Source organism: Mixophyes fleayi, chromosome 1 (genome assembly GCF_038048845.1).
Source record: "Mixophyes fleayi isolate aMixFle1 chromosome 1, aMixFle1.hap1, whole genome shotgun sequence".
NCBI lineage: Eukaryota > Metazoa > Chordata > Amphibia > Anura > Limnodynastidae > Mixophyes > Mixophyes fleayi.
The window spans coordinates 444315582-444339092 of NC_134402.1; the positions used below are offsets into that span (position 1 = coordinate 444315582).

Genomic DNA, 23511 nt, shown 5'->3' on the forward strand with positions numbered 1-23511 from the left:
TAACATTGCACAACCTTTCAATAATTTACTGTTTCGACCATAATAACTTAACTATATATTTGTATGTTGGTTTTATTAATTCCTGCTATCTATTCAAAGTTTTCTTTTTACTTTTTTTTTATATTTGTCCCTACTTCTTACTCTTGCTTTTTTCTTCTCGTTCCTCGGCCGCCCCCTGCCTTATCGCTCTGTGGCCGCCGCCTCCTGCCTTCTCGCTCCGTGGCCGCCGCCCCCTGCCTTCTCGCTCCGTGGCCGCCGCCCCCTGCCTTCTTGCTCCGCGGCCGCCGCCCCCTGTCTTCTCGCTACGTGGCCGCCGCCCCCCCTGTCTTCTCGCTCCGCGGCCGCCGCCCCCTGCCTTCTCGCTCCGTGGCCGCCCCCCCCTGCCTTCTCGCTCTGCGGCTGCCACCCCCTGCTTTCCCGCTCTGCGGCCGCTGCCTTCCCGCTCCGCCGCTGCCCCCCTGCCTTCCCTGCGCCGCCGCCCCATGACTTTTCGCTCAGTCAGCATAATGGTCCATTTCGTTTCTCCTTTGCCTCTATTTCGTCTACATGAAATAGTTAAATATAAAACATTGACTTGTAGGTCCTTACTTTTGCCATGTCACATTCCTCTTTGCTAGAAAAATGATGAACATCTCAACCACTTCTGCACGTTACTTGGGGTTGAGCATGACCAGATGGAGCACTGGTTGTGCCATCGGAAGCTTGTCACCACATCCGAGACATACGTGAAGAACATGTCTGTCCAACAGGCTGTAAATGCCAGGAATGCTCTAGCCAAGCACATCTATGCTCAACTGTTCAACTGGATAGTGACACATATCAACAAGGCTCTGCACACAACCAGCAAACAGCACTCATTTATCGGTGTGCTGGACATATACGGGTAAGAGGGGATATCTACATTTGTCTTTTTTGATCCCATGCTTGAAAGTATCATGTGTCAGTTTTTTTGGGAACACACAAAGTCTTGGAACGTACATGGGTGCCCAGAACGCTCCTGTCTGGAGGAACAGGAGCATAATCTGATTGCTTGCTTCCTATGGCGAGACAAGGAGAATGACTTCAGTCTTATAATTTGACAAAATACATAGATTGTAATATATATTATTGTTCAATAATGGGTAAAGAAGACTTGTCTATAAATGTTTTATTTTAATCTGGCTCAGTAGCTGAATTGCCAGGAACTCCTTCTGATAATTTCCAGATTTAAGCATTCTTTTTCAAATTTTTATTAAAGGGGTGGTCCGATTTTCAGAAGAACCCCCTTCTTAGCTAGCCTCCTGTCTAGGCAGAAGTCGTGTCATGAATACGACACTTCATCAGGGGTCTCGGCCACTAGCCAGGTGCCTCATTGACTCCAAACCTCCATTCCTATCAGATGGAATGTCTAGGATGGGTTCAGTCCTCTAACAGTGCCAGCTTGTCTCCTTTACTAGCTGTAATACACAGTGCCCGTGTCAGGTAATGGGGTTCTACTGAAATACTACACGGGGAACTAAAGAGTGGATCACCTCTTTACATGTATCACTTATCAGGTTTAATATTGCATAATAAATGTTGGATACATTGGAGACAATAAATACAGAAAACTAATACAGAATAACAAAATAATTAATAATCCAGAATATTAAATCTCTTTAATTGAAAAAGGAAAGAGATCTCAATGCTAAAAGAGTCTGTAGGGGGGAGATGTTATAAATAATAACACTGATATTCAGCTTTATATAAATAGATGTCGTAAGAAAGGTTTGTTAGGGGCGTTTGGGGATAGTTGGAGCTGGTACGTAATCGTCTGTTTTGCTTTTCCTTAGGGTTGTAATTTATAAGTTAATGTAAATCTTCATTCTCCGCTTTGAGGGTTGTTTCTTCGAGAATGTTCGGACAGGAGCACTGTGTCTCCTTAATTGTCCTCAGAGATTAGCGAGTCCCCAAACAGATGAATGTACACTTTCCTCTTCCAGTTATAAATGAACAATTAGTATCTCTGCTGCTGAATGCGCTCTGCTGTTATTGCCGGAGCTCATTTCAGCTCTTTAGAACTCTTGAAATGAGAAGTTTTAGTGGAATACCGAATACAGCAATGCGCCTTAGATACATCTGCACGGGCCGGGGGAAGTTATAAATAACTTTTATATATTTCATAATGGCAGGTTCTCTTCATGGCTAATACAATGTGTTTAGACTGTATGTAATAATGTAGTCTCCCGTTAATGTTTCTTTATGCACAATGTTTGCATTGATGTTTTGTGCTGGACCGACCTGCCACCTACACACAGAGGAGGTAACCGGAATCAATATTAAGCCTATGAATGTACAAGGAACGTGTAACATCCGCAAGGCATAAGTTCCGAATGGATTTATAGGCTGCATTATTTTGAGTATTGGTTCGACAGGCTTGTCTTCACTGTGTGTAGACTTTAAGTCCAGTTTAATAGCTTTGTAGTTAGCAGGTAGGGAGAACTGGGGTGTGAGGGGTAGAGCCCACCAACAGTTTTGGATTAACAGTTGAGGGAGGCAGAGGTCAGATCATATGTGATATATATGGGCAGCATGGTGGCTAAGTGGTTAGCACTTCTGCCTCACAGTGCTGGGGTCATGAGTTCAATTCCTGACCATGGCCTTATCTGTGTGGAGTTTGTATTGTCTCCCCGTGTTTGCGTGGGTTTCCTCCGGTTCCTCCGGTTTCCTCCCACACTCTAAAAACATACTAGTAGGTTAATTGACTGCTAACAAAAATTGAATCTAGTCTCTCTCTCTGTCTGTCTTTGTGTATATGTTAGGGAATTTAGACTGTAAGCTCCAATGGGGCATGGACTGATGTGAATGAGTTCTCTGTACAGCGCTGTGGAATCTAACTATTAAGCTTGCGAGCAGGACCCTCTTACCTCTCTCTCTCTGTCTGTCTGTATTAGCCAGTGTGGTTGTATTACTGTGGTTGTTTCAAATTAAAAGCACTACAGAATATGCTGGCGCTCTATAAATAAATATTGATGATATTACATACAGCTGTAGTACAGCACCAGATCTATTTGTATCCAGACACAAAGAACCTCTTCCAAGATAATATTTGTCACGTTTAAGTAAACCTTCCCATTGTTGCTCTCCACGGCTCATTGAGTAAATAGCGGGTTTGTCATTTTGCTGGATGATTCAGGGGCCCTGCTGTGTTTTATTGGGCTGTCTCTTTACACCGGGCTGGATGATGTAACTGCTCTCTTTGCAGATCAATCTGAGATAAAGCCATGATTTTCTAGCAAACATGAAATCCATCTTCACTGCGGTATATTGTAGAGAAACAGTTTACTCTGTTTTGGAGGCTAATGTATTACAGTTACAATGTATTTCTTTAGTTCTCTGCACAGGGATTGACAAAGTTGTTGCAGGTTATGGTTGTAAAACATATTGTTGAAGAGCTTGCAATCTAATTAATAACTAATAAAGGAGGCAGTGAACTAATTTTTGCCTCCCTCCATGATCATTTCTAACTAGAGATGCTCACTGACCTGCGTGTTTTGGTTTTGGTTTTGGATCTGGATTACCGTCGTGTTTTGGTTTTGGTTTTGCCAAACCGCCCTTGTGTGTTTTGGTTTTGGTTTTGTTTTGTTTGGTTTTGTTTTGCAATTTTGTCAATGTTTTTGGGCATAAAATAACCAAATTTAGTGCTTCACCTGTTTCTTGGATAAGTAATGTAATTGTAAAGCTAATAAATTATGAAAAAACAGTTTAATTAATGGTAGTCCGTCATTAATTCTACACACAAACCAGATTGTCTTCCTCTCAATCTATGCATATTGGCAATACAGCCATCGGCTTTGGGTGTATATTACACCCTACACTTATAGTTAAATATCTAAAGAAATGGACAAAGGCAGTTTGGTTTCTGTCTCTATAGGCCCCCCTCCACTTGTAGAAAATACTAAAAAATTCAGCCATTATAGACTGTACAATATTAATTGAAATGGACAAAGCCAGTTTGGGGTCAGTCTGTGTATGACACCCTACCCTTATTGAGAAATTGCCAAAACAGCAGCCTTTCAAGACGGTACGTGATATAGAAATGCCCCAAGTCCCTTTCCTCTTTGGGGGTAGATTGCACCCTACACTTAAATAGAAAGTTTTAAAAAGATGTTATCGTCATCATCTTCAGCTTCATCCTCACCCTCATCAGTGTGTACGTCATCATCACAGACTATCAATTAATCGCCGCTTAAATCCGCCATTAGAGAACTGTTAGTGCTTGGATGGTGAAGGCCTTCCTCGTGGAAGATGTAGTTCATTTTTATAAACATCATTTTCTCCACATTTTTTGGAAGTAACCTTCTACGGCGATCACTGACTAGGTTCCCGGCTGTGCTGAATACTCAGTACACACTGGAGGGTGGGCAGCTTAGGTATTGCAAAGCAAGTTTGTACATGGGTTTCCAAATGGCCTGCTTTTCTTCCCAGTAAGGAAAGGGACTGTCTGAGATTTCCATAACAATTACCTCTTGAAAATAATCCTCCACTATCCTTTGAATGTTTATACTCGTATTGGATGGAGTTATGAGCAAGGTCACACATTTTTTTGAAAAATCCTTCAAACCAGCCCAGATGTTAAACTGTTCTGGTCTGCCCCCTGCGTCTTCCCTGCTTTTTTTTGGAAAATGTTATTGTTTACGAGCAGCAGCTGCTTGAGAAAGTGAAGGAGGACACATCGTCAAGCCAAGGCTCAGTTCAGTGGACAACTTGCTGAGCAAATAGCTCCTTGCAAAAGTTCACATCTCGCTCATTTTGAAGCAAAGACTCAATGTAGGTCTTAAACCTCAGATCAAGCACAGTGGCCAAAACATATTGATCTGAGTTCAAGATCTTAATAACTCGAGGATCATTGTGAAGCGAATTAAGTACTTGATCGACAAGGCCAACATACTTTGCTGAATTGCTTGCTTTCAGCTCCTCCTTCATTTTCTCAAGCTGCTTTTCCAATAGTCTAATTAAAGGAATGACTTGGCTCAAGCTAGCAGAGTCTGCACTCACTTCACACGTCACAACTTCAAATGGTTTCAGCACCTTGCACAGCACTGAAAGGATTCTCCACTGTGCAAGAGTGAAATACATCCCCCCTCCTTTCCCAATGTCATGGCTTGTGCAATACGCTTGGATGGATTTGCGCTGTTCCTCCATTCTCTGAAGCATGTACAGGGTGGAATTCCACCTAGTTACCATCTCTTGCTTAAGTTGGTGGCAGGGAAAGTTAAACTGCTCTTGGAGCTGCTGCAATCTCCTACATGCTGTGGCTGAATGCCTGAAATGGCCTGAAATTTTACGGGCCACCAAAAGCATCTCCTGCACCTCACGGTTATTTCGTAGGAAGCTCTGCACCACCAAGTTGATGGTGTGAGCAAAACAGTGAATGTGTTGGAATTCACCCAACTGTAATGCTTGCACTATATTGTTGGCGTTATCAGAAATGACATACCCTGGGGAGAGTCCAAGTGGTATAAGCCATGCATCAATCACATCTCTCAGTTTGCGTAACAAATTGTCAGCCGTATGCCTGTTAGTGAAGCCGGTGATACAAAGAGTGGCCAGCCTGTGACAAATGTTACGTAGTGGTGTACATGCTGCTGCTGTTCCTGCTAGTGAAGGTGAATGACCAACCCAGTGGGCTGTCAGTCATATAGTCTTTGGTTTGACTACTTCCACTTGTCCACATATTGTGGTTAAGTGGACAGTGGGCAGAATGGCATTTTTCAGTGCAATCTCTACATTTATACACACTTTTTGGTATAGTTGTGGAATAGCTTTACGGGAAAAATGGTGTCGCGATGGAATTCTGTAACGCGGACACAAAACCTCAATTAACTGTGAAAAACCAGCTGCGTTTATTGTGGATATTGGATGCAGATCTAACACTAACATGGCAGCCATGGCGTCTGTGATTCGCTTGGCGACTGGGTGACTGCTGTCATATTTGCTTCCCCTATCAAATGATTGTTTCACAGTTAATTGTTGAAATGTAGGAATGCTCTTTTTCTTGGCCTTCCTCTGGGCTGACGATTCACCCCCAGCAGCAGCAACAGCAGCAGCAGCGGGACTAACGCTTTCTTCAGAGGAATCAATTATAGTGCAGGAGTCATTCAGCCTTAATAAGTGAAATGCAGAGCTAACTCCGAGTGCTACTGAGGATATTGATGAGGATGGTGTTGTCGGTGTATTTTGTAGCCATCGGATTGTTAGTGACCGAAGGGTCTTAGCTGATGATGGAGTTCTTGTAATTTTTTTGGAAGAACTTTCAGCTTTTCCCAACACTTTGCCATGAACTCTCGTAAAATGGCGTAACATAGACTAGGTTCCAAGACTGCTCGGCTCGGTACTCGGATAGGCGAAGTTCGGGTGGGTTCGGATCTCGGGAAACCGAGCCCGCCCATATCTATTTCTAACTTAAGTAGTTAGTGCAAAATAAAATCGTAGCTCAAAACTCTGTAGACTCTAAAGTAAACTCTATAAGTCACCAAGCACGGTAAAAATCGATAGGTTCCTCATCGGATATGTACTCTGCAGATATCTGCTGATGGACCCTGCCTTTGTGTGTGGTTCAGCTGTTTGACACGAATGGGCATCCAATTTGACCATAGCATAAACAGGCACAGGCTGGGCTGAGGGGGCATTTGTCCCCCTTGGGCTGGGTCACTGGACCACATTCATTTTTTTTCCTTTAAAATATTCCTAATAGTCTGCTGAGTCATCCCCTGGGCATAGATAACCATCATCATCAACACTATTTATTTATATAGTGCCACTAATCCTGCAGCGCTGTACAGAGAACTCATTCACATCAGTCCCTGCCCCATTGGAGCTTACAGTCTAAATTCCCTAACACACACACACAGACACACACACACACACACACACAGATTAGGGTCAATTTGTTAACTGCCAATTAAAATACTAGTATGTTTTTGGAGTGCGGGAGGAAACCAGAGCACCTGGAGGAACCCCACGCAAATACGGGGAGAACATACAAACTCCTCACAGATAAGGCCATGGTCGGGAATCAAACTCATGACCCCAGTGCTGTGAGGCAGAAGTGCTAACCACCAAGCCATCGTGCTGCCCCAGATAAGGAGACCTCTGTCTTGTCTATAAAGGGAATCTGTAGCTTAATGTTTTGTTTGTGTGTTGGCAGCAGTCTAAAAATACATTTGCATAGGTAAAGCAATACATTAAATTAAACAAAAACAGGCATTGCTCCAAAGGGTCTCTTGCACTAAATTTCAAATCAGTTACTTATTAAACCTTTAAATATCTTTGTTATTTTCTCATAGCAAAAATGATTTGCCTTTAACACATCTGCAGTTTTAAGTTTCTTTATTTTCGACCTGAATTAACTTTTTGTACTGGAAGTAAAGTGTTTTCATGAATTGTATCAAATTGATGCTCTGTACAAATAGTGTTTTATATTTTAGTTGTGTACAGTAGTTTCTAAAAATGTTCATTCTTTAAATGTGCCTGGTAGAGGCAGATATATATGATCGTTTTGTGTTTTTGTTCATCTCTTCTGTTGTTCATCATTCACCAATCTTTGTTCTCTTGCAGGTTTGAAACGTTTGAAATAAACAGCTTTGAACAGTTCTGCATCAACTACGCCAATGAGAAACTACAGCAGCAGTTTAACTCGGTAGGTTTACTCTGTGGCTGAAAGGCTGAGCTGCGGCTATGCATATGGAGCACTTTACTTTATAGCAAGTGTTTATCCGTTACCTGTCATCATTATCATCACCATTTATTTATATAGCGCCACTGATTCCGCAGCGCTGTACAGAGAACTCACTCACATCAGTCCCTGCCCCATTGGATAAAGTCATGGTTGGGAATTGAACTCATGGCCCCAGCGTTACCTATCGCTGGTGACTGAATAATAAACAAATGATTTTCAGTATGAGCCAAAAATAGTTTGTACTTTTCATTGAAGGGCTTTCACATTTGATTTATTTAATGGTTTTAAAAATAAATATTTTATGTTAACATTTGTACAAAAAAACTATTGTGAACGCTCTGCAAAAACAAAGTCCTTGCTATAAATAGCCCATTTGAACCATCACCATTGTCCTTGGTCTCTTTTCTGCTAGGACTTTATTCTATATATGTGGGACACAAATTTCTGTCTGTGCCATTCACCCTCCCGACTACAGATAGAAGAACTTTACTTTCTTATCAGATATTTACTAATAGATTAGGAGGGCGAGAGAGGAATAGAGAGCAGATGGAACCACTGAGGACCAATCATGGCTTCCTGCTGTGTGCAAAAAAACTCACTTTCTCCCACAGAGAAGTCTTTATCCAGAGGTAGAAAAATAAAAAGGAAAAACTAGTAAAAAAAAAAAAAACAGACGGTATTTTCACAACACTAGTAAAGAAAGAAAAACTTTGAGGTTAGTGTCCATTAAATTCTCATAAGTCTTAGTAGAGGGAAGATCATCATCATTTATTTATATAGCGCTTTACAATTGGGGACAAACACAGTAAACTAATAAACAAACTGGGTAAAACAGACAAAGAGGTGAGAAGGCCCTGCTCGCAAGCTTACAATCTATGGGACAATGGGAGTTTGATACATGAGGTTAAGTCTACATTTTGCATTCCGGCCCAGCCAGACTGCAAAGGTAAAAGTGACTCATAAGCTAAATGATCCCGTCACACAGCAATGTTGGTCAGGGGGTAGTTGTCTTGTGTGAAATTGTGTAACGGATGGTAATAGGGTAATGTAGTGAGAGTAAGAGGGTGGTTGAGGAATATTATAAGCTTGTCTGAAGAGGTGGGTTTTCAGAGAACGCTTGAAAGTTTGTAGACCAGAGGAGAGTCTTATTGTGCGAGGGAGAGAATTCCATTTTGGAACAGAAAGTGATGAAAGTCAACGACACATTGCTGATATCTGTTCTTCGTTTCCAGTTTTATAATATTGATCCCTGAAAGTTTTTGTACCACTGACCAGTCAGACAGTATAATTTCTCTTGTATGCCGGAAGTAAATCTTGGTGTTCGCACAGTGCCACTTCTCTCGTTGTGTAGAAAATTCTCAGTACCTGTACTTATTCTCTATACTATGTCAGAGAAAGATGGAGAAGGCGTACAAACTTTATAGTCCATGATGTGGGTCCTGGGAAATACGTGTCCACAAACATATGTCAGTCACGTGTTGGCAGCTATGTATGATGGACAGAATGTAGTTACATTGTGTGTTCAATAATCAAATATGGTAAAAGATTTTCTCAAGACTTCAGTAACTACTTTCCCAGTGACAGGAAGGTCCGACCTGAATGCATCGCTGTAACCCCGGCTGTACCGTACTCACAGAGTTCTCTTTGCAGCACGTGTTTAAACTGGAGCAAGAAGAATACATGAAAGAGCAAATTCCCTGGACCCTAATTGATTTTTATGACAACCAGCCCTGCATTGACCTGATAGAGGCCAAACTCGGCATTCTAGACCTCCTGGACGAGGAGTGTAAGGTGAGAGTGCCATATATATCTGACCGCTCCGCACGTTACCGCTGACACCGGCTATCTGGGGGTATTGTTGTTCTAGAAATGTGCCTGTAGTGTGTAATAGGACAGCGCTCTCCAGGTATTGATCAGATAAGCGGGACAGTACAAGCCTGTGGCGCTAGCTCCTTTATAAAAAATCTTCTAAGACGACTTATGGGTTGCATGCTGTTGTGGAACTACAAGACTCACAATGCCCTGCCAGGCGGTGGTGAGACACTGTTCACCTGCTGCCTTCAGTACTTTGTATTGATGCTGTTTAGTAGAGGTAAATTGGCTTTCAGAGTTACACAATTGTATCACTTAAAGGATGATTCTAACTGAAAACAAAATCTCAGTTTTCAGTGTGATTAGGAGACATTTGCTCTGATGCCTTCGTTAAAAACGTAATAAGGAAACGTGTTCCATTGCTGGTCTGCAATTTAATGTTATTTGAAAGCTGTCCATCCTCCTTACACGTACCCCACTAACATGACAACAGGACATGTCCCAGACATGTGATGTAGGAAAGCTCTCTCCATACGAGGGGCGATAATGATACAACCTGGGGCAGCAAAATGTAGTGTTAAGAAAATACACATGTTCTTACGGACAGACTAAATTAGTGTATTGTACATTGCTGATAGATGTAATAATGATTAAAATGACAATGTGTATTTTGTACACTATTCATATACAGATGTTTATAGTTGTGTTTGTTAGGGATAAGAAGGGCATCATTTCGGCTACAATATGACAACATTTACACCAGAGATACTATGAGTTGCTGTCAGGAAGTGAGCATAGCGGTGACTGTAGACTTAAGTGTAACACTGTGCTCACAATCTGTTTGTGTTCAGGTCCCCAAAGGAACTGACCAGAACTGGGCCCAGAAGCTGTATGACCGACACGGCAGCAGTCAGCACTTTAAGAAACCTCGGATGTCTAATGTCTCCTTCATTATTGCACACTTTGCTGATAAGGTAAAAGATCACACACACACAGTACAGTACTATCATTCCAGGATGATGTGCCGATCACACACACACAGTACAGTACAGTACTATCATTCCAGGGTGATGTACTGATCACACACACACAGTACAGTACTATCATTCCAGGGTGATGTACCGATCACACACACACAGTACAGTACTATCATTCCAGGGTGATGTACTGATCACACACACAGTACAGTACTATCATTCCAGGATGATGTACTGATCACACACACACAGTACAGTACTATCATTCCAGGATGATGTACTGATCACACACACACAGTACAGTACTATCATTCCAGGGTGATGTACCGATCACACACACACAGTACAGTACTATCATTCCAGGGTGATGTACCGATCACACACACACAGTACAGTACTATCATTCCAGGGTGATGTACTGATCACACACACACAGTACAGTACTATCATTCCAGGGTGATGTACTGATCACACACACAGTACAGTACTATCATTCCAGGGTGATGTACTGATCACACACACACACAGTACAGTACTATCATTCCAGGGTGATGTACCGATCACACACACACAGTACAGTACTATCATTCCAGGGTGATGTACCGATCACACACACAGTACAGTACTATCATTCCAGGGTGATGTACTGATCACACACAGTACAGTACTATCATTCCAGGGTGATGTACTGATCACACACACACAGTACAGTACTATCATTCCAGGGTGATGTACTGATCACACACACACAGTACAGTACTATCATTCCAGGGTGATGTACTGATCACACACACACAGTACAGTACTATCATTCCAGGGTGATGTACTGATCACACACACACAGTACAGTACAGTACTATCATTCCAGGGTGATGTACTGATCACACACACACAGTACAGTACTATCATTCCAGGGTGATGTACTGATCACACACACACAGTACAGTACTATCATTCCAGGATGATGTACTGATCACACACACACAGTACAGTACTATCATTCCAGGATGATGTACTGATCACACACACACAGTACAGTACTATCATTCCAGGGTGATGTACCGATCACACACACACAGTACAGTACTATCATTCCAGGGTGATGTACTGATCACACACACAGTACAGTACTATCATTCCAGGGTGATGTACTGATCACACACACACACAGTACAGTACTATCATTCCAGGGTGATGTACCGATCACACACACACAGTACAGTACTATCATTCCAGGGTGATGTACCGATCACACACACAGTACAGTACTATCATTCCAGGGTGATGTACTGATCACACACACACACAGTACAGTACTATCATTCCAGGGTGATGTACTGATCACACACACACACAGTACAGTACTATCATTCCAGGGTGATGTACTGATCACACACACACAGTACAGTACTATCATTCCAGGGTGATGTACCGATCACACACACAGTACAGTACTATCATTCCAGGGTGATGTACTGATCACACACACACAGTACAGTACTATCATTCCAGGGTGATGTACTGATCACACACACACAGTACAGTACTATCATTCCAGGGTGATGTACCGATCACACACACACAGTACAGTACTATCATTCCAGGGTGATGTACTGATCACACACACACAGTACAGTACTATCATTCCAGGGTGATGTACTGATCACACACACACACAGTACAGTACTATCATTCCAGGGTGATGTGCCGATCACACACACACAGTACAGTACTATCATTCCAGGGTGATGTACCGATCACACACACACAGTACAGTACTATCATTCCAGGGTGATGTACCGATCACACACACAGTACAGTACTATCATTCCAGGGTGATGTACTGATCACACACACACAGTACAGTACTATCATTCCAGGGTGATGTACTGATCACACACACAGTACAGTACTATCATTCCAGGGTGATGTACCGATCACACACACACAGTACAGTACTATCATTCCAGGGTGATGTACCGATCACACACACAGTACAGTACTATCATTCCAGGGTGATGTACCGATCACACACACACAGTACAGTACTATCATTCCAGGGTGATGTACTGATCACACACACACAGTACAGTACTATCATTCCAGGGTGATGTACTGATCACACACACACACAGTACAGTACTATCATTCCAGGGTGATGTACTGATCACACACACACAGTGCAGTACTATCATTCCAGGGTGATGTACCGATCACACACACACAGTACAGTACTATCATTCCAGGGTGATGTACCGATCACACACACAGTACAGTACTATCATTCCAGGGTGATGTACCGATCACACACACAGTACAGTACTATCATTCCAGGGTGATGTACTGATCACACACACACAGTACAGTACTATCATTCCAGGGTGATGTACTGATCACACACACAGTACAGTACTATCATTCCAGGGTGATGTACCGATCACACACACACAGTACAGTACTATCATTCCAGGGTGATGTACCGATCACACACACACAGTACAGTACTATCATTCCAGGGTGATGTACTGATCACACACACACAGTACAGTACTATCATTCCAGGGTGATGTACTGATCACACACACACAGTACAGTACGATCATTCCAGGGTTATGTACTGATCACACACACACAGTACAGTACTATCATTCCAGGGTGATGTACCGATCACACACACACAGTACAGTACTATCATTCCAGGGTGATGTACCGATCACACACAGTATTTTATTCTGTCAGTTGAATGAATTTCTCATTGCCTCGTCTATTTACCAATGTGTTTTATGGGATATTTAAGATTCAAACAATTACATTATAACCATTTCCATTAAACACATCATGATGGGGATTGTTGTGCAGTAATTTATACCTGTACCGCACCACATTATGACGAGATGATAAGCTGCACAGCTTAGTGGCCTTGGAGATAATTTAACATTGTTATTAACTTTGCTAAATGTATACTTACTAAGCTGTAATCTTGTTTGGTGTCATTGCTGTAAAATAGCCATTGTAATTTTATATTGGCATCTGTTCAGTGGTAGTTGGAAGAATAGACACTGGGCCTGATGCAGAGGTGAACGTACGCCCATTTGCGTAATTTCGCTCAGCGCATGCGGCAGAAAAACCTTCAAGTACCTCTGCAGAGCTGCAGCATCCACCTGTGCGCTTCGTCTAGAAGAGACGTGTCGGGAAAGGAACGGGGCTTCTAATGAAGCCCTGAACGCAGACGCAGTTACGCCTTTTACAGCCATATTATTTGCAACAGCCTAGAATTTTTTTTGTGTGTATTTAATAACTTTTATGTTTTACGAAGGTTGAGTATCAGTGTGATGGGTTCTTGGAGAAAAATCGGGATACAGTGTATGAGGAGCAGATTAATATTCTGAAAGCCAGCAAGGTAAGAACGAGGAACTCCATAAAATGGATTTAGTGCTGCCTTGTTCATTACTAAAACACAACAACAGCTTCTAATACTGTTTTAGTTATTGTAAGTGCTCTATCGCACCTGGGCTTTCTGTGTGTTCATTTATAAACTCTGTGATGGCGATTTAAACTGAACTGCGTGGGCGTAGGGCCTGTTCCCCTGTAGGAAATTCACCGCCATTGATCAGTGCAGTAGATATGCATGGTGTGCTTGTGTGTGTTCTCCACGGTCTGTGATCCGTATGTTACGCAGTAGGGATCACGTCTCATCATTTATTTATAGAGCGCCAGCAAATTTTATAGCACTCCCTTTAGCCTACGTGACGGGTGTGTGACAAAGGGTTAATCATATACAACCACCAGGTCTTTTAAAAATTATTAAAACTCTTCCTGTCTGTCTCACGCACTAACTTACCAATTATGACACCAGCAAAGTTTTCTGTGAAGTGCTGAGACTCTAACTCAGGAAACCTTCGGGTCTCCCTTTAAACTAATCTATCACAATTTAATTTCATCAGAGTTATCATAAACCAAATGATCTCCCCTGTTTCAACTATGTAGCAGCCTTAAACCAAGTCTGACGTGTCAATTCGAAGAACACAGATACCTGAACTTATTAAGTGTAATTTAATATGGAAAATAAATTCACAATGCTTAACATACAAATATATACTTCAATAGTTTCTGGTAAAAAGGAATAAACAACAGAAAATGGTAAACTCACGAATGAACAAGTTTTCTATTTGGAATAATGGGACACTTCTTAATGTGAATTTGACTCCCAAAAGTGAATGGTCACTTTCATCTACTGCTGGTTGCTGCTCAGTTAATGTCTTTAGCAAAGACAGGGACACAGAGCTCAAACTGCTGCTAACTGATGATTATTTGTTTACAGTACCAGCTGGTCGCCGACCTTTTTCATGAGGAGAAGGACGTCGTTCCCCCAACAGGGAAGTCAAAGATCAGCGTCCGGCCGGCTAAACCAGCCATAAAGAATGCCAATAAGGAACATAAGAAAACTGTGGGACATCAGGTAAATCACTGATATACATGGATATTATTTCTGTATAATTATGTTCCCACTGTTGCAATCAGTATTTTCCTTCTTTGAAATGCCGTGATTTGGAATTTTCATTCTTAGTTTTTTTGTTATTCATTTTCCTCAGACTATATCTAGCACCAACCAGAAATCCTTTGACTGTACTTAAAACGCATTTGGATACATCCATGGAATGAATAATCCAGAATATATGTTTGATTAAAACTCAGTAGAACTTTCCTTTCATGTTTCCTTTATGTGGTATAAAATTCTATATAAGCCATAAATTGAAATGACAATTTAGGTAGGAGCCTTCATGAAACGTTGGCTTTAATATGTTTTGAGGAATATCAAATATATCCTTTTCTTAATTGTTCATTAATACAATTCTTAAAGGGTTAAATTAAATAATATTTTTTTGTTGTCTCTCTCGTTTCCTCGACTCTCTGATCTCTTTCTGTATTGATCTGATGTACAGCTGCTTTGAAACTAGTTCCAGATCTCTGGAGAAGTTCAAATGATTGGGAGAGTGCTCATGAGACGTCAGTCTTGTCTCTGCGTCATTGCCAAGAAGATGTTTAGATAGCAAATAAACCGTACAGGATCATTCCACCACAACTGAAATTTCAGTTTTTGGTTTAATATTCTAAGGGAAAAGTGGTCCCTAAAGGATACTTTCCTGGGGTCCGGTCTCTTGGTGCCCAAAGATATTCCTTGAGACAGTGCGTTTATGGCACGCTGCTTGTCTGAAAAAGTCGGAGTCGACAGGAGAGAGTGGCAGACAGCACTGTACTCTCTTCCCCGCTGGTATTTTTTCAGACGATTGTTGTGTTGTGGAAGGAGTTATGCTTTAATATATAAAAAGTCCACACAGAACAACCCTGCAAGTCTGTCAGTCACTCTCTGTCTGCTCTGTTAGTGAAGCATCTCCCTCCTAACATGGTAACCTGCTGCCGGGATGTGAAATGGAGCATGTTGGACATACGTAGTTAAATATAAACACTTCCGTTATTTTATGCATATTATTAAATTCCTTAATCGCAGTATCTGATATGTAATGCTATCAAATAGTAACGTTTCTTGGTCTTTAATAAAGTGATAATCGTAATTAAAGCGTTACTGGCACGGCCCGTGAAAAATGGACACGTTGTCGATGTTGCTCAGTTTATCTGTTCCATGTTTTCATCACACTGCAACCATTGAACATATCGGTGCATAAGAATTGAATGTGTTGTTCTGTTTTCAGTTCCGTAACTCTCTCCAGTTGCTGATGGAAACTTTAAACGCCACGACCCCTCATTACGTGCGCTGCATTAAACCCAACGACGAGAAGCTGGGATTCAGGTAAGACCATGTGGATTACGTGATTCAACATTCAGTAGGAACAGATCGCAGGGTACAACCTGCAGCTGAATGCATAGCAGTCACAGGTACTAAGCAGTGTCAATAATATATATATATATTTACAGTAATCTTACACTGTAGTCTGGGGATTTCTAGAATCTGCAAATTTTAGTAGATACAAGCAATGCCTGTATAAACCAAAACCAGTGGCTAATTTGCTTGTGTTTAACATATCCTTAGTGTTATCCTGAATTTATTTGTATCAGTTTACCTTTTTCTTAATACCCCATCCCACCTAAGATGACAGTACCACATATCGGAAAGTTTCCTGACCCTACAGCTAATGTCAATGTGCTGAGGACATCTAGAAGACTGCAGTTACACTACTCACACACATTACAAGCTTTAACAAACCAATCACAATGTTCTAATGTTGATTGTCTTGCAGTTTCCACATACGTAGAACACTGGAGTTCTAGTCAGAAATTAATTAGATTGTGTATCACAAATGTAAAAATTCTATCCAGCTGTGCAAATATTTTCTTGGGTATCTTATCAGAACCTGCAGTGAAGAATTATACAATCAAATCACACACAACAATTTTACTGTACTAAGATTAAAAAGATGTACATTTATTATACAACTGACATAGCCTAGACAGAAGTTGACATGGGAGGATGAGTGTCCAGGGCTTCAAAACATGTCGTATAGTTCAAAGAAAAGAAATATAACCTGACTCTGCAAGGGCCAGAACGTCGTGCTACATTGTCGTGCTATATATAGCATATAATATTATATGTAATAACTCACAGACTCTTAGAGAGTGCTTAGGAGGAACGAGTGAATCTCGGCTTATGATGTCCTGTAGCAGTAAAACGCGCAGTGCATATAATATTTATCCATCATTCTGCTTTTGTTATTGCTGCGTGGAGGCGATATCATTTCATGCTGACAGATTTACACCCACTCATGCAGCAGAAATATAACTGGCCGCTAAGTGCATAACTCTTCGTGTGCCGACTAGAAGATATTGCAGGGTTAGGCAAACTGCTCTGCAGAAGTCATGGAACTACAAGTTCCAGCATGCCCTGCCAACCAGAACCTATACTCTTCTAGTTGGGACATGAAGGGGCTCCCGGAGCATGTTGGGACACGAAGATCCACGACGGCTGGAGATCCACCTAAGCAGACTATAAGACCTCTATTAAGGAGTTGATTGTGAAGCATTGACCTTGGCTCTATCCATCACTCATCTGTTATACTAAGAGAGGCCTGGGGCCTGACAGCTCATCCTCAGTCCCCCAGCCCACATAGGTAGTTTTGCCTTTTTGCATTTTTCACAAGTTCCACTTAGAAAGACATCAATCACAAATTCTAGAAAACAATATAATATTCGTAGCAAAGGTTTCATAAAAATGGAATGACTTATATAAATGCCTTAAGTGAGGATACTGACATTTATACAAGCCAGACAGTGGTGAAAGTTGAATATTACATGAGTTAGCCATAGCTATAAACCAGCTGAGCAGGGCACGTGTAATGAGATGCAGGAAGGGACAGTCAGACCATTGTCTATCTGTCCTCTCGCTGTCAGTGAGTAGAGACACAGAGTCAGATATCTGGGTTATAGTGTCTGAGAACCTGTAGGCACCTTCCTTCACACGGGCTTCCTCCCTCTCCCTAGACATGCCGGTAAGCCTCAGCTCCTCAGAAACTGTAATCAGCTTCCTCCAATCATTATTAATTCTTTAGTAGTTCTCCTTTATCTGAAAAATAGTTACTTACTATACTTTGTTTTCTTAGTGTTCCTTATCTTCCTTTAGATTCTAAAAGCTTTCAATTATTACCCACATGGGGGCCGTTGTTCCACCGGATCCAGCGGGGCCCCTGGAGGCTGCCGCAGTCCGTCGGTGCTCTCCGATGCTATTTCATGCAGGAGGGACTGAGCAGACTTCGGGTGACCCTCTGGATTGGGTGGAACGCTGGACCCCATGTAAGTTATGATCTATGATGATATATAATCTATGGAACTCAGCCCAAGACTGAAAGTTCCGTAATGCTTTAAAAGCAAAAACAAGTATTTAGTAGTTACACAATGTGAGCATAGTTATGTTATTCTAGCGCTTAAATTGATGCAATTGTGTTATTAATGTTAATCTTATATTTATAAATCTGTCAATCATCATGGGGTTTTTTACCCCCAGTGTTCTGTAAAATAGAAAACAAAATGTCCTCATGTAAAACTGTTTCCAAAGAAGTGGGAGGAGCCTGTTTATTGGGGACGAATGGATGGATCGGGCAAGGATAATAGGTGTTTTTGACAAAATTCTGGCAGTAAATTGTTTCAGTTTAATTATAAAGTATTCTGCACAGAGAACCTAATCTCTTTGCATAGTTAGTTGAATTGATTTTAGCCAACATGGTGGCACAGTGGTTAGTACTGCCGACTCACAGTGCTGGGGTCCTGAGTTCGATTCTGACTAGGGCCCTAACTGTGTGGAGTTTGTATGTTCTGCCTGGGTTTCCCCACACGCTGCAGAGACATACTGGTAGGGGAATTGACTTCTGAGATAATGGACTCTAGACTGTTTAGTAGGGGATTTACATTATAAGCTCCAATGGGGCAGGGAAAAGGCTTATCATAAATAGTGATTTCCACCACTCACAGCTGATAAAGTCCTTCTGTGGCGTAGAAATGGCTGTGGCCCCCTCGCTGTAAGCAAGGACCCTCCCTTAAACTGTTGCCCTTACTTTGCACTCAAACGTTCAACTCTTCCTGTCTCTTCCTGCAAACGCCTCTATCTTCCTCCGCCAACTCACGCTTTCTGGTGGGAATCTAGGAGCATCTACGCAAACTGAGGGGTCAGCACGGCCAATGGGTGTTTTGTGCGGTACTTTTAGCCATTTTGCATAAATGTTAGGTAGCCGTTTAACATCACTAATAAACATAAACAAGTATTTGCGAATGCGGGAGAAGAATGCCGGGGTATAGACACTCTAATCTTAATAGCAAACATTTGTGTATTAGTCCCTGTAGTATTTATATACAATATAATATCTGAAATAAACGTGAGGTTCTTAGTGCACATTGTGATCAAATTGTGAATACCCGAATACTACAACAAGGTGACCTCTTTCAGATGAGTACCTGCCCTGGCAATTCATTTCTATAGCAGGGTACATATCTCTCTGTTGCAGGTGCCTACAGGTTATAGGTAATGCTGGTAGGACCTAGTTGAAAGCTACAGTAATTAGGAACACCTATGACTGAATGGGTGGACTGCTGGGTCAAAATGAAACTAGCCACAGGGGGTATTTAGTTTGCAAACCCAAATTTGTCAAATCTATGAAAAGGTTCTGTATATCACCGCTGTAACTGAGATTACATGATACAGGGGGCCTATTTAATCATGGCCACATTCCCCCTGTTAAGTATTATACCTTATAGTGGCCATTTACTAAAAAAAAAATCATCCCGGGAGAGCGCATCCGATAGGAGCTTTAGCCATCAAGGTCAAGCTCCAAAAAGCTAGGCTTTTTACAGCTTGTTAAATCGGCCCAGATCTCCGTCCAGATTGAAGATTATGGGGATTGTGGCTTAATGCGATACTTAGCCTAATGCAGGAGATCATCATCATCAATTATTTATATAGCGCCACTAACTCTGCAGCGCTGTACAAAGAACTCACTCACATCAGTGTGTTTATGATATCTCCTGTGTTAGGCTTTTGTTAGATACAGTGATATACTGTTCTTTTAAAAAGCCTAAAAAGCAGTTCCTGCATGGTTTATGGTTAATAGCTCGGCCCCTAGGTGACCTAACAAGTGTCCGGTGTTATTTTCTTGTGCTTTCTTAAAATTAGACATTTTGTTACTGTGACCTCAGCACTCACTATATCAATGATCCAAAACCGATATACAGAACAATAATATCAGTAATCAGAGCCATTACCCCATTACATAATGCATGTAGGGCTATAGGGTCCATTAGGCTGTATACAAGGTCTCTGGTAGCGCAGATTGTGTCTGCGCAGTTTGAGAAAATGCTGACTTTTACCTTCTTTTATTTTCTTCAACCCTACTTAATCTATTGCAATACAACTGCCCTCCCAACATTCATAATCCAAATACCCAACAGAGGTCTGAATGGCGCAGGTTTGGTGGTGCTGAAGCCAAAACAATCTCCACCATGAAAACGGTACTCCGGTCCTTTGCTACCACCTACTTTATATATGCTGAGATGCAGAGGACAATTATATAAAAATAAGATGCGAGTGTGACAAGTGTCAGATGCTGTTGTGTTCAGCATAGTGACAGAGTGATGGGTTATTAATTGTGCTGGAGAGAAGCACCAACCCAGCTGTAGTCCAGCAATCAGAATTTGTGTTTGTTTTGCAGCATTTTATTCACACAAATTAGCTTGTAAACGGTCATAATAATGATACGTTTTAATCTTACACCTTTCTGATGATGGTGTCCTGGTAAGGATCTTATTAGAGTAATACCGAGAGATCAGAACATCAGATGCATCTACCAAATACCGTGTACATCGTACTGGTGAAATATGAGTCAGATATAACTTTTAGGAGACAGGACCAGCAGCTGGTCGGACAGATCTACATTATCTCACACAGTAATAAACATACTCTAAGTACAGATGGGTCTGTTGGATTCATTCTCATGGAAATAGCTTTGTGTTTGTCAGGCACCATCAGGATGCAAAATTAAAAGTTATCCGAAAAGAGAAGATACTCGTACAGACACAGATGCATTATGCACAGTTGTCTGCCATGCTTGTTGGATCCGGAACATTGGAATTCCAGGACACCTATATATTATATTATTTTTGCAGAGCTGAGACACGTAGGATAATCTACCAGTTTTGTCTAAGTGAAGGGATTTCTGGAGCCACTGTTTCTGCGTTAATTGCTTTCAGTGCCCATGTTGTGTTTGGAGAAATAAGAAATGTATACTGTCATCACAGGCCAAGAGATACGACCAGTCCGTGTTTGGCCGGTGTAATATACCTGCCTCTCAAACTGAGGGAAACGTTATCTCTTTATTTGTTGTTATGATGAAATGATCGACTCTGATACAGCGCATGCTCTGTATATCACCAGCTTGTACACTGGCCAAATATGAGTTTTAATGAGGATAGTGGTATTGTAAAGAGCGTAATATAGGGTAGATGTATATAATATTTTGTTTCTCATGACTATAATACAAAGCGGTAGCCCATACATACATAGCTTTAGTCCAGGTCTAAGCAATACAGCTCATTGCTCTGCACAGCTCCCGGGTCGTGGAACTTTCTGTATATATTTTAAGTGTTCTTGGGTTTTACTGTTCTGTCTGATGGCTATAACTGATTATAATGTGCTATACAAACCGTGACCTGTAGGGGGTAAATGAGGACTGACCTCATGGGGGTAATTGGGGACTGGAGTTGTGAAACTTTGTTTTGTTTCAATATAAGAAAGCGTTAAAGTGATCAGTGGAATCTGTGTTATCCTCCATCGCCAAACGTGACCAAATATTAACAGAATAAAAGTGATGTCTGCATTAGACGTGTGATTGGCAGATATCTGTTATTGGCACAAAGTGTAGTTTGCTTTATATCTGATCTGATGTTTATTGTATTACAGCTTCGATCCAAAGCGAGCCGTGCAGCAGCTGAGAGCGTGCGGCGTCCTAGAGACTATCAGAATCAGCGCGGCTGGCTACCCGTCCAGGTACTGTGTGTGTGTGTGTGTGTGTGTGTGTGTGTGTGCCCACCCTCCGTCCTCTGCCTAAGGGGGACCGTTCATTACTTGTGGATCAATGATGTTCTGGAGTCTGGCTCTGTAATAGATTATGTTGGGAACTCTCCCAATAACTGTCTTATGCTGTGTTTTATGAAGCGCTTATTCTTTAGCGAAAAGAAAAAATTGTTGGCTGAAGGTTTATTTAGGTCCACTGGATTCAATAGCTGCTCCCGGGACAGAAGAGTAACCCGGACAGCGTAGTGGGCAGCACGGTGGCGAAGTGGTAGCACTTCTGCTTCACAGCACTGGGGTCATGAGTTCAATTCCTGATCATAGCCTTATCTGTGTGGAGTTTGTATGTTCTCCCCGTGTTTGCGTGGGTTTCCTCCGGGTGCTCCGGTTTCCTCCCACACTCCAAAAACATACTAGTAGGTTAATTGGCTGCTTTCAAAAATTGACCCTAGTCTGTGTGTGTGTGTGTGTGTGTGTGTGTCTTAGGGAATTTAGACTGTAAGCTCCAATGGGGCAGGGACTGATGTGAATGAGTTCTCTGTACAGCGCTGCGGAATCAGTGGCGCTATATAAATAAATGGTGGTGATGATGATGATGACATCGGACAAAGCATGCATTTCAATGGGGCAGGGATTGGGGGAGGGGGCCTAATGAATCAAAATTGTCCAAAATTAAACTTCCCATTTAATATAAGCATTGCTGGTTGGACGAGTCTGACACAGTAATAACACTGGAAAGGAGATCTGAGTTTCACCGAGAATAAACTAGTCTGAGGTCAGTAATTACCCTGCAGACTATGACTGATAGAAATAAATCATCTATATAGGACAGACGTATCCAGCTGATGTTGCATTAAAGTCTCAGTATGACTTGCCAGCTGGTGAAATGAGTCCTCGTTTATTTATCATATTCATTTATTACAAAGGGTAATGTGGAAAACGTACGACAAGGCAGCAAGTTTCTGCTCATTTGCATCTGTTATTCTTTGGTTTTTTTGTTTTGGCATTGGGGCACTCCTGCTAATCCATTTTATGTTAGACATGACGGCTCTGTTGTAGCTTATATGTACTATATAATGAGACATGCTGTTAGCATGATATAACTACATGAGACGTTCATGCAGCCTGTCCTGGTGCATAATATAGACACTCCCACCCATGTGACATCCCGCGTGTGGGCGGCTCTGTTCTTCCTGTCTCCTAACCTCACACAACTGTATCCATGGTACAAATGTAAAAATTGTACAGCGCTACGGAATTTGTTGGCGCTATGTAAATAAATGATGATGTGCAAAAATTGTGCCTAAATTGAAAACATCATACAATTGATAATATAGACATATGACATATTGACTTATTAACCTATAAACCCTTCTGTACTGTTTGCAGCTCAATATCTATCGCACTGGGACCATTGCATCGGTGGGCTGCAGCGAACCCCTGGAATCATTTTTAGA

At 41.7% G+C, this 23511-nt stretch overlaps 1 protein-coding gene across 2 annotated transcripts in view; it reads left to right on the plus strand.

Moving 5' to 3' along the window:
• The window catches only part of MYO5B (myosin VB), a 185202-nt gene that overhangs the window by 123136 nt on the left and 38555 nt on the right, over positions 1-23511 (plus strand). For both annotated transcript variants that reach the window (XM_075185734.1, XM_075185726.1), the window contains exons 10-17: positions 618-883; positions 7579-7660; positions 9350-9490; positions 10363-10485; positions 13805-13888; positions 14810-14947; positions 16200-16297; positions 21944-22030. In XM_075185734.1, coding sequence (XP_075041835.1) covers positions 618-883; positions 7579-7660; positions 9350-9490; positions 10363-10485; positions 13805-13888; positions 14810-14947; positions 16200-16297; positions 21944-22030 — 1019 coding nt within the window. The remainder of the gene's footprint in view (positions 1-617; positions 884-7578; positions 7661-9349; positions 9491-10362; positions 10486-13804; positions 13889-14809; positions 14948-16199; positions 16298-21943; positions 22031-23511) is intronic.